This window comes from Gymnoscopelus braueri (genome assembly GCF_963280865.1).
Source record: "Gymnoscopelus braueri genome assembly, chromosome: 3".
Taxonomy (NCBI): Eukaryota; Metazoa; Chordata; class Actinopteri; order Myctophiformes; family Myctophidae; genus Gymnoscopelus; species Gymnoscopelus braueri.
Genome location: NC_137612.1, coordinates 35,555,641 through 35,567,907, shown reverse-complemented (window position 1 = coordinate 35,567,907; position 12,267 = coordinate 35,555,641). Strand labels below are relative to the sequence as shown.

The 12,267-nt window shown below is 41.2% G+C and overlaps 2 protein-coding genes across 2 annotated transcripts in view; one reads left to right on the top strand and one right to left on the bottom strand.

Moving 5' to 3' along the window:
* The window catches only part of poc1a (POC1 centriolar protein A), a 61,009-nt gene that overhangs the window by 1,615 nt on the left and 47,127 nt on the right, over window positions 1-12,267 (top strand). The window contains exons 2-7 of the mRNA XM_080423689.1: window positions 3,646-3,730; window positions 3,902-4,073; window positions 4,216-4,395; window positions 5,519-5,626; window positions 6,043-6,158; window positions 7,540-7,673. Of these exons, the coding sequence (XP_080279815.1) occupies window positions 3,646-3,730; window positions 3,902-4,073; window positions 4,216-4,395; window positions 5,519-5,626; window positions 6,043-6,158; window positions 7,540-7,673 (795 nt within the window). The remainder of the gene's footprint in view (window positions 1-3,645; window positions 3,731-3,901; window positions 4,074-4,215; window positions 4,396-5,518; window positions 5,627-6,042; window positions 6,159-7,539; window positions 7,674-12,267) is intronic.
* Window positions 369-2,493, bottom strand: b9d2 (B9 domain containing 2). The gene is made up of 2 exons (XM_080423243.1): window positions 2,273-2,493; window positions 369-1,340 (listed from the first exon to the last, which is right to left on the bottom strand). The coding sequence occupies exons 1-2, from the start codon at window positions 2,361-2,363 to the stop codon at window positions 901-903; spliced, it is 531 nt and encodes a 176-aa protein (XP_080279369.1). The 5' UTR covers window positions 2,364-2,493; the 3' UTR covers window positions 369-900.

The following is a 12,267-nucleotide window of genomic DNA, read 5'->3' as shown; positions in this document are numbered from 1 at the left end:
AAGTTTCTTCAAGTGTCTTGGAAGATGTTTTAAAGCTGCACTAACTAGTAACTTTCCTCTTCTACACCGGATTTGAACCCGGTTTCCTGCCCAAGTGCTGACATGTTTACCATTGAGCAATTTGAGCTAATGGAGTCTGCCTACTTGTTCAGGGGATGCATTGAATCTTGACCATCAGGTCAAAATTCATGTCAGATTCTGTGTCTAGGTGAGACATCACCTGACTTTGACACAATCTAAATGTCTCAATAGAAGAGCAGGGAGACAACATACAAACACCCCAATTGCATAAGTTATATTGTATTAACATACGCAGATTGGACAAAATTAAATTTGATTCATTACAAAAAAGTTACATAGGGCTGTTTTAATGTATTGTATACATGAAAATAGATTACGTATATCTCAATGAGATTTTAAATAAAAAAAACGTAATTGTATTAAAATAGCACAGATCTGACAGATTTGAGATGAATAAAAGATGAGACATTGAATCAAACTTTGTTTGATCAGTTGGTTTAAATTTGAAAAATATTTTAACTTTTCACACATACAGGCACATTCTAGTGTACAAATCTAGTACTAAAGTGGCCCTGCAGACCAGACTGATTCTCTTTCAATACATGTCCCTAGTTGTTGAACTTGTGGCCTGCAATAACTCCACAAAATAAATATTAAAAGATTGTATTAATTCACTTGCATTGGAAATAGTTGAGAAATAAATAATGAATCACATATTTTGTGATTTTATAGCAAAGACTTTCTAACAGTCCCTTAAGATAAACAGACTTTGACAACTTTTATTTTTTATTCACAACATTGTATTAAAAAAACAAAGTATAAAATCGTATTAAACAGACAATAGTATATTCTACACATAGTGTACTTTTAGTGACCATTTCAATACTCGACGCCATATTTGTCAAAGTGTCTCATGATGACGGCCAGCTCCAGCTCCACGGTGCCCACGGCCTCGGTGTGCAGCCTGTATCTGTCCGCGCCGCTGTAGATGAGGTCCGGGCTGCGCAGCTGGAGGCCGCCGCCGACGAACCTCTGTGCCAACTGCTCCTGCCACGACCCGAGCGGCCTCCACGTCACGCACCGTATGTGGTGATGTCCGGGGCTGGAGGGAACGTGACAGTACCCGTAACCATACAGCTGGCAGCGTCCAAAACCGTCCTGATGCCACACTTGCAGATGGAGCTTTGGCCAGCCTTGGACTCCTTTAGTGGTGTAGTGCAGATCCAGCGGGTGGCTCCAGTACGCCATGTCGCCGCCTGTCTGGGGTAGATCCACCTGGGTCTGACCTTCCTTCACGCCGGACAGAAGTCGCCACGCACCTGATTGATAGAATACTTTATTAAAATGATCCCTGGCTAATAAGACGTATATGCCTTAATCCATTATAATTGCCCTCTATAACTAAAATTTAAAATGAAAAATACCTTAAATATTTTATTTATTTCCGAAATAGTTCATCTTTCACTCAATAGACCATATTCACACAGCGGCCATATTGGAATTTAACATTGAAAGTGCCGCCACCCGGGGTGGCTACTTTCATTGACTTCATAGAAACATGGCCGCTGTGTGAATATGGTCTATAGGGACAACTCCTGTTGCAAGTTTATGATGCCATTTGTCCATGTGTGGTCCATATGGAATTTATGCAATGCATGTGCTAATAAAAAGTTATTCAAATATTGCTTTGATGCTCATATTAACCTTAGGAAGTATTCAGTTGGTTTTAATTAGTACATGCATTCCATAGGGCTGGACCACAGATGGACAAATGACATCATCAACTGGTATTTCTAATTTTAGTTACATAGGGCAATTATAATGATTTAAGGCGTATTAGCCAGGGATCCTTTTAACAGTTTGCAAAAAAAGTACAGTTCTATACAAGGTCTGCTAAAAGGATTAAAACCCAATTCCATTGGGGTCCATGTATATTCAATTCATCGAAAACATTTAATTATAGACAAATATACAATATTATGCAAAAACATCATATAAACGAGTAGTAATCAAAAACGAAAAATATGTACAGTAAACAGTTCGCGGGGGGTTCTGGTGATAGGCTTGGACTTTTTACAGGGTTCCGAATTGCAGTCACCTGTAGTGCTCTTTTAGAGCGGTTTTGAAGGAGAGCAAGGAGTCACACTTTTTTTTATGTGACTGTTGGTAGGGCATTCCAAATTTTGGTGGCATAGCAGTAGAACGAATTTAACCCCTTGTTTGAGGCAAATCTGTTTGAACGTGATCATACCTCCGGCATGAACGCCCCATTTGCAGAATAAGCTGCTTTGCGGGAAGCCGCTGGCTCCTACTATCTGTCCGATAATGTGCAGCTCTGCCATGTCAGAAGAAGTGTCCCTCCTCTCATGTGAAAACGAGTTGTACCACGATTTCTTTCCCCTCTTTTTTGGTGTTTTAAGTAGCGGCGCGTAAAGACTGAGCGTTATTATTTCCTTGGTAACCGAAGCTGTTGTTGCTAACGCTATGGAAACAGGAAGTGAGCAGTGTTGCCAAATTGTGTGATAGAAATAAGCAACCAGGTCTAGGAAAACAAACCCAGAAGAAAAGCCACATGAGCACTTGAGCACTTACTCGGCTTTTAGAAAATAGCCGATCTACAAGCTCACAACGCGTCGCATAGATAAGCTATTTTCAAAAACTCATCCAATAAAATGTGGAATATTTGGAATATATATATCTTTAAACATTCTTCAAACAAATGCTCCCTGGGCACACAACATTTTCATGAAAATATTTGAGAACCACTGGTTTAAATAATAAATAATTATTTTTGGGAGTCAGTTTAAACAAGCAAGTACACTTATTTAGTTTAGAAACAAGCCCAAAAAAACCGCAACCACCAATGTTTGCAACTTTAAAGAAAAAGAAGCCCAAAGTCGCTTATAATAAGCGGACATGGCAACACTGGAAGTGCGCTAATTCGTTCTCCTGTTCTCAATGCGCGTGCGCGATAGTAGACCCAGACTGAACAGACTATGAAACAGCGCCGCCTGATGGGGAGAATGAATGAAAAAAAATAGAGAAAAAGGTCCACTAAATTGAGATGAAGATCCAGATGGGGTCGAAACATTGAACTGAGCTTAGAATAAACTGGGAACAAATCTAGCAGTGTGCAGACTTTATTTTATTTTTGTTTATCCATCCAGATGTTCTAAGCTACCCATGTGAGTCATATATAGTGACCTAATCATCAAGCCTACTTATCTTCTGTCTTGCTAAATGCTAGCCTGGCATGGCCAGACTAATATCACTGCGTAGATATTAGTCTGGAATCTCTGTGTGGAACCTGCATTTCCGAGGGGCAAATTAAAAAAATGCCTCTGGTGATAAACCCGCCCTATATTTACATACTGGGCTCTGATTGGTCCCTCACAACTTCGGAGGGAGAGAAATAAAATCTCTATTGAGAGGGGCCAAACCTAATCTTCCAAGGGCAATTCTTTTTTTGCAATGGCAGATTCGTCTGGAACCAGGCCAGCTAAATGCAGCACCTAAAAGGAGTAGGCTTTTGCACAATGTTTGGTGATTCATATCATATGTTCATGTTTTGGTGAAGCAACTGTAAAATGGATGACTTTTTGAGTCATTTCTCTATCTTTCTAGGCTGATCCAACCCTGCAAAGGCACTTCAAGGGACACCGGGACACTGTGACATGTGTGGACTTCAACTGCAACATGAAACAGATTGGTACCTGCTGTGTGAATGTGTGTGGCTGTGTGCTCATCCACGTTTATTTTTATGTGTGTCTGTATCTTTCCTTCCAAGTCCATGATATGTTTTGCTCTATGTCTCTGGATGAGTGAGTACATTTCATTGTTGCGAGTTCATATGCGTTAATTGCGTTTACTTCTTTCACAGCCACGGGTTCTATGGACTCTTGCTTGATGATCTGGAACATGAAACCTCAGATGAGGGCATATCGCTTTTTTGGACACAAAGATGCCATCACATCCGCTCAGTTCTCTCCCTCAGGTCATTTGGTGGCGTCCGCCTCCAGAGATAAGACCGTTCGTCTATGGGTGCCCAGTGTGTGAGTTCTAATCCGCTACCTATATGTTTTCTTTTAATGGTGCCCTCTCTGGCGATTGTGTGAACACGGTTGAGTGTTTGAACTGTGAAAGGTTTATTAGAGCCATGGATCATTTCCTGTGTTTTGTGTGTTGCCTCTGTAGAAAGGGTGAGTCAACAGTGTTCAGGGCACACACAGCCACTGTGCGTAGCGTCAACTTTTCCTGCGACGGACAGACTCTGGTTACATCCTCGGATGACAAGACCATCAAAGTGTGGTCTGTCCATAGGCAAAAGTTTCTCTTCACTCTCAACCAGCACATTAACTGGGTCCGCTGTGCCAGGTAACACGCACGCACACACACACACACACACACACACACATACACACATACACACACACACACACACACACACACAATTTGCCGAATTCATAAATTCTTTACAGTTCTACCTCTTAACCACTTTCAACCTGGCATCCCTAAGTTGGGCATCATTATAGGTGCAATTTTTCAAATATAGCCAATCTGCAAGTTCACATTTTAAGCTGTAGACTGGCTATTTACGCAAGTTGTTTTTTACAATATATGTTTTTTATTATCAGTTGTTTTTGATTTGTAATAAAATGGGCCTTAAAGGGGAAATCCACCCATTTTCAATATTTAACTATGTCATTAATATAGCATAAAGGAGTTGTGTGGAAATAAGAAAAAATTAAAAAAAAATTAACATTGCAAAAAAATGTAACATTGCAAAAAAATTAACATTGCAAATTACACCATGATGAGTCATCACAGTGTAATTTGCAATGTTAATTTTTTTGCAATGTTACATTTTTTTGCAATGTTAATTTTTTTTTTAATTTTTTCTTATTTCCACACAACTCCTTTATGCTATATTAATGACATAGTTAAATATTGAAAATGGGTGGATTTCCCCTTTAAGTGGTTAAATATGTGATGTAGTGTAGTGTGCCTTCTTGGTTGGATATCTATAGCAAGCCCCAGAACACTCATGTTTTGTTAATGCCTCTAAATCAAGGGTGTCAAACTAATTTTAGGTCACAGGCCAGATTTGGCCAAATGTGGCTTCATGTGGGCTGGATCAGTTGCTAACTGCTCCGTCAGCTTTTCTTGGCTTTGTTTTTTCCACCTGCTCTCGTGTGTCTCAGTCTCTGCTATTATAACTGGGGTGCATACAAAAGTATGAGTAGATGTTAAAATGATCCCAGAAGTGTTTTAAAGTGAAATACTCCTTCAAGTCATACCTCTTTTGTTTGCGTTTTTCAGTAAGTTTAAGGTCACCTTTTCGTACAGATGTGAATGTGTTGAATCCTGCAAGGATCTAATTTCTGTATTATGTTTGGTCTTTATCTGGCTATGACCAATGTGTGCAAAGGTGTCCTTTATTGAATGGAATCGAATTTGTGGCTAAATTGGTTTAACAATCTCATAATGTCTATTTCAGGTTTTCTCCGGATGGTCGTGTGATTGTTTCTTCCAGTGATGATAAAACTGTAAAGCTATGGGACAAGAACAGCCGAGAGTGTATACACACCTTCTATGAGCACACAGGGTGAGATGGGAATATGAGAGTGTATATGTTACAGTACATGTGAGAAACCAGTACAAAAAAAAGCGGAACAAGGAGTGCTCCTGGTTCCGCTTTTCCCACATGTGCTGGTTTCCCACACAACCCAACTTTTAACATTTACTCACAGGGTGAGACCTTAACAGCATAGAGTGTATCCATTCCAGTGAACACACAGGGTGCAGCGTGGAGGCTTATAGATAGGCTATTTTCATTATTTGTCCTATGGCAAAGTATTTAGAGCTTAAGTGGTTAACTTAATTGTATGAAAGTAGTATGTTTTTTTGTACGTAAACCATTTCAGAACTGGATGCCGGTGGGTTTAACCTGGATGAATTACAAAGCTGATTTGGACTGCATTATCTCAATGCATGTATCCTGTTCTGCCATGTTTCTTCCAGTTATGCAAGCGATGTGGACTTCCACCCCAGTGGGACATGCATTGCTGCAGCCTGCACTGACAACACAGTCAAAGTATGGGACATCCGCTCCCATAAGCTGCTACAACATTACCAAGGTAAAGTCCAGGAAAGGTTTGTAAACAGGGAAGGTTGGAAAATCTAAGGGCCCTGACACACTGAAAGAGTATTTGATGCATATCACACAAGTCTGTCTGTTCACATCGTCTACTTAATTTAAAAATGGAATTGTGATTCTAGAACGTTCAAACAAGTGAAAACAAACATACACTGCAATACAATTTTACCTTTCTGCATTGGCGATCTCTGGAAGACGCGTCAAAAGGTTTTGGCGGGCCCACTCGGTGCCTCCAGTGGGGCTACAGCCATAATAAATAATCGGTACATTTGATGGCACACACACACACCGGCCCCATACACACACAGCTGCAGCTATCATGGCGAGGACACCTGCAAGACCACAGGGTGCAGTTTGTCCACACTGTGGCCTGCTCTTGTGTCATACTCAAAATGGCTCAAAATGGCTGTTAAGTGAATATGGCACTTAGCCAACATTTATTTTATTGAATGGCTGTCGAGGAGTTTGTGATTTTAGGACAATTAAGTTGCCCTGGGGTTATCTTTCAATGTATTGTTTTCTTGTCAGGGTGCCACTTTGTCAAGATTGTCTGATTGTTCTAATAGGCTCTCTTAAATAGATTGACAAGATCCAATAATGGATAATCACATCTGTCAGAGGGAGTCTCTCTTCTCTTCTCTTCTCTTCTCTTCTCTTCTCTTCTCTTCTCTTCTCTTCTCTTCTCTTCTCTTCTCTTCTCTTCTCTCTTCTTCCCTCCCCTCCCCTCATTGTTGATTGACTAAACTGCTTGATCTAAAATGGCGTTGTTGTTTAGGGGGGCAAATAAAAAGAAGAACAAAACACCTGCTTTAATACGCACCATTGTATCCCTCTTTACCCACGGGTTCCATTTGGTTTAATGGTTAGCTCATGCGGCTTTGTGCATCCTTTCATCACTGCTGGAATCAGTCTGTTTTGACTATTAGTTTCCCAGTAGCTATAGCAGATAGTAGCCAGCAGAGGGAGCCTGCTGCCTTTTAAATAAGTTATCCTCACTAGCTGTCATTTTAGCATCCAGAATGCACCAAGGGGTTTTACAACTGTGACCAACTTTTCTCCATCTCTTTAACACAAGACATTGTTCATGTGTTGGTACCAAGGTCTCCTTAAGAATAGATGTTGATATGATTTCATTGTCACTATCATAATGAGTATGTTTGATTGATAATAATACCGCCTTTATCCAGGTGTGACTGTGCTATGTATCAGGCAGAAAAAGCTGTTGTTGTTTATTTTGCCTTTTGTCATAAATAATGCAGGGATACATAAACAATGCAGGGGTCCATTAGTGTAACCAAATGGACCCCATTTGTACCTTACGGGGTACTCTGTATAACTGTGTGTGCGTGTGTGTGTTCTAGTACACAGTGGTGTGGTGAACAACTTGTCTTTCCATCCATCTGGCAACTTCCTCATCACTGCTTCCAATGATTCCACGCTGAAGATACTAGACCTAGTGGAGGGCAAGCTTCTCTACACACTACATGGGCACCAGGTACACACAAACACACACACACACACACACACACACACACACACACACACACACACACACACACACACACACACACACACACACACACACACACACACACACACACACACACACCTCCGAGACACCTGGTAAACACATACACACTGCCAGGAATCTGTGATTAAAAAAAAGTGCATTGGATTTTTACAGTTTTGCTTTGGGTTTTTTATATTCTGCGATTGTGCATTTTATGCAATATTCTGAATCTGCACCCATTTAAACCCATTTTGGGTAGGAACCCCTATTTGTAACTACCTTTCAGGACAGGGTTATGTAAAGTATATAGCAACATACATTTGTTGTAATTTTTTAATACATATTTGAAGTTTTTCAGAAAACGTAGGTCAGGATTTAGAAGGCGTTTTTAGAATTGGCCTCAGGTCTAAATGGGTTAAAAGAGTTGATTAGTAGTTGCCTTTTTAATGAAACATATGTCTTTAGGCCCATGAGAACATAAAACTGATTTTATGAATATTACATTCATAACTCTTAATTTTAGTTTCATGTACTCTCTCTCTTTCTCTCTGTCTCTGTCTCCCTCTCTCTGTCTGTCTGTCTCTCTCTCTCACATAAACACGCACGCACACAATCATCTTGTTAAGTTTTCATGGCTAAGTACCGACTAGATGACACAATCATACAATAAAGACACTTGTAACACAGACACACACACACACATACCCATTGTCTATTAACGCCTGGTAAACATGCTCTAAACACACACACATACACACCCTAAACACATACTATACACACACATGCGTGCACGCACACGATTACCTTGTTAAAAAGTAGGTTTGCTCTCATATAATGTGTTTGTATTGGAATACATGGTCATGGATCAAACCATGTAGTGTAGTCAGCTCTATTGTTATTGTGTGTGTGTGTGTGTGTGTGTGTGTGTGTGTGTGTGTGTGTGTGTGTGTCAGTGTCAGACTGTCCGATTGTGTACGGCGTGCACACATTTCACTCACGCGCATGGATGCGTGCGGTGTCTTTTGTGCATAGTGTATTTTAGTACTCGCCAGGCGAGCAAGCGGCCCACTCACGGTGACTCATCCCAGCGTTGTTGGAAGGAAACAGAACTCTTGTTGCTGCCCCTCGTTCCTCTGGAACCTCTCCTCCTCCACTTCCTTCTCCTCTGTCTCCTGCTCTGCCACCTCCTCAGCGCCTATGGTCGCACCGTGTCTTCTCCTCCCATTCAACTTCTCTCTGTAGAGGCCATAGTCACGCGGCGGCCATTTTGTTCTTACTTCATAAATGAGTATGAAGTAAGAGCGAAATGGCCTCCATGTGAATACAGTCAGTCCTCTTTACATCCTCTTGCATTGTCGCCATCGTCATTGTTTTTTTTGGCTACAACTTTTCCGCTTTTAGTTTTAGCTTTTATTTTTTTCATAATACAGTTTTAGTCTCTACTCCAGCTATTTGAAAATAGCCAATCTGCAAGCTCACAACGTGTCAAGATGTGATTTGTTGTGAGCTTATAGGTCTGCTATTATTGAGAAATTGGGGGAAAACTTGACAAATCCTGAAACATTTTGAAAATATTTGATACAAATAGTGACGCCTCTTTTTGATGTGGTTAAAGGGACTGACAGACAATTGATTACTAATACCACCAAATGTCTGTATATCCCAATGTCTGTCTACTCTCTCTGACTCTTGTCTGTCTGTCTTTGTCTCATTCTGTCTCTGTCCGTCTTCCTTTCTCTCCATCCGCTTACATCTGTTGCGAATCAGCCATCTTCTGTTAAGACTTAAGACAAGCTTGCTTATTTCCTCTTCTCACACCTCGACCTGTGATCTCTTCCTACACGGTCTGTCGCTCTATCTCTTTGTGTGGTTTTTTTCTTCTTTTTGGCCCAGTTGAGATTCGACCAATCTGTTGCTGCTGGGAACGCTTAGGGTGTTAATTGTCTCTACAGCCCTCATAGCTAGATATGGGAGAAACCCCCACGTGCGTGCGTTCGTGCGTGCGTGGGTGCGTGCGTGCGTGTGAGAATATGCTAACCTCTCTGTACATCTAGTATGTGTTAAAAACACATTTGTGTGTGGTTGAGTATCTAGTGTGTGTGTGTACTCTGAAAGAGTGTGCTGTATTGCCGTTGGCAGGGATCAATGTGTTGTTTACGTGGTCCATGGAACACCCTACCTGACTGGTGAGACGTGTGTCTGTGAAAGTTTGTTTTCATTTGTCATTGACAGCCGCCCCTTCACATTGTACCAATAAAAGTTTTTTTTTTCTGGAGTGAATCCTCAAACGAATGAAATGTAAGCAGAGAACATAAAGTTTACAGAAAGCTCAAAACTGACAGAACCCTTTGTTTTTGTACCAGGCAGGAATACCTACTGTGTCTTGACTGAGAAAAAAGCACTTGTTGACAATAAACTCAGAAGGAAGTGAACAAACTTTAAAATGTAAGTCTAGGGGTGTCCAGGTGCCGAAGGTGTGAAATACTTCACCACCGTAGAGACTGGGGTTTGATTCCTCCACAGTTCCTCTGTGGAGAAACTGTGGAACGCATACAAACTGCCCATGCACAGTTGCCCATGTTCACGGGTGGGAAGCCAGTATGGGAGGATGTTCTCTGTTCAAGCTCTCATTTCCAAGGACGCCCTGAGTACAACATGATCACATTCACAACATATATAAAAACATATACAATTTTAAGGAAAGTGCAATATAATGAACAACAAAAAAACATCATAATGCAGACTCATAAGGGCTAAACACGAAGCAGGTGCAGTCCTTATGTAATGCATCCTCAAGTTGTACCGTGATACATTTGCTACACTAGAGTCTACACCAAATCTAGTCTGTAAAAATAGAAGATCTACAAGCTCACAACGCATCATGATGCGTGGTGAGCTAGCTTGTAGATCTTCTATTTTCGCCAACATTTCGCCTACCATGACATGACCCCGAAGAGAGATGCTAGGTTAAGGGTTCATGTGGTTAAATGGTACTCATCAGAAACGGGCTTACCACTAGTACAGAGACATCACATAACCCAGCATTGCATAAAGGCTATGCTATCTTATATAATACTAAAACTAGAATTTGATAAATAGTCATTGTGAGTACTGTTTTCCTTTCTCTTTTTCACAAGAGAAATTGTTGTTTTAAGGTTAAATATGATGTGGGGAGTTACGATTAGTAAAATATTCAGGTTGGGGATGGAGTTTGGATTAGACATTGAGAGGTTAGGTTTAGGCATTGGGGATTGAGATTTCCCTATTTTTATACTTAGTTGTGCCTTGTGCGCCCATGTCACGCACCAAAAAAATGCCTATTTTCAGCCCTGTTCAATGCGGTCCTAAAATGTTGATGTCCTCGCAAGTATAGTAATAATACAAATGTGTGTGTGTGTGCGCAGTCATGGCCAGTGCCAGGCTGGCAGCGGGCATTAGTCAGAGCAGCAACAGCACATGCTGTCTGTCAGGTCGTCAAGTTGCCATAGTGACACTGTCTGCTTCTCCCAGGTGCTTCTGGGAAACGTCCTCACCCCCAAACCAGCCTGTCTGTCTGGCTTCATGCTGAAGAGCACAGCTCGGTGCTTTTCTCCAGACAGCCTCCTCTCTATCAGCAAATGTAGGGCTGCAGCTATCCATTATTTTCTTAGAGATTATACTATCGATTAATCTTCGGATTATAGATATCAACATTTTGATTAACCACTTAAGCTTTATTTTGTACTTGGTCTCGCAACGGTCTCATGCAAAAATAGTAAACAGCCGATCTACAAGCTAGATTGTTGCTAGATTGTAGGTCGGCTGTTTACACTATTTTAGATTTTACGAAATTATTGATTATTCAATTAAATCGATGAGTACGATTAACTGTTGCACCCCTAAACAAATGGCTGTAAATGATGACCTTATCCTGCCATGTGAAAAGGAATTAGGCCTGGGGTTACATCCTCACCCACGAGTCTGTCCATCTCCATATCCAGTCATCTCCTCAGTCTCCTCATAGCCTCAGTCATCTCAAAGCTTGACTACTGTAACTCCCTCCTTACTGGCCCCTCCAGATGTTCCAGAATGCTGCTGCACAGCTGGCCTTCAACCAGCCAAAAATTTCGCATCTCCCCCTTTTCTGCTCCATTCATTGGCTTCCGGTTTGCTGCCCGCACCTAGTACAAAACACAGATGCTGGCCTACAAGACAACCAAAGGGATGGCCAAAAATACCCTGGACAATGGTCTACATGCTTCTTCTCCCTCCTGACTCCTAAACTGTGGAATGGACTCCCCAATGTAGACAGAACTGCAGACTCACTCCCAATGGCCCGCCGTAGTCTGAAGACTCACCTCTCACCTCTTCAAACTCTACCTCTCCCCCTAGCACATCACTCTCCTCGTATCCCTTCTTCATGCTAGCTTATTATGCACATGTAACTTGGTTACTTGTTCTCATGTTTTTGTTTCTTAGATTTGTTTTCTCTCGACCACAAATGTTAGAATGGGATTTAGATATGTTGTTTAGAAAGACCTTTTTCATATTTTGGAACATGTTTACTGGATTTAGGCTTTAGTGCTCCACTGAGAATCCC

What these genes read in the sequence shown, in the direction of transcription:
- b9d2 (XM_080423243.1), bottom strand. Translation starts at nt 2,363, where the DNA reads ATGGCAGAGCTGCACATTATCGGACAGATAGTAGGAGCCAGCGGCTTC. An exon ending in ATGGGGCGTTCATGCCGGAG is followed by an intron (nt 1,341 to 2,272) that starts GTATGATCACGT and finishes TCTATCAATCAG; the next exon opens with GTGCGTGGCGACTTCTGTCC.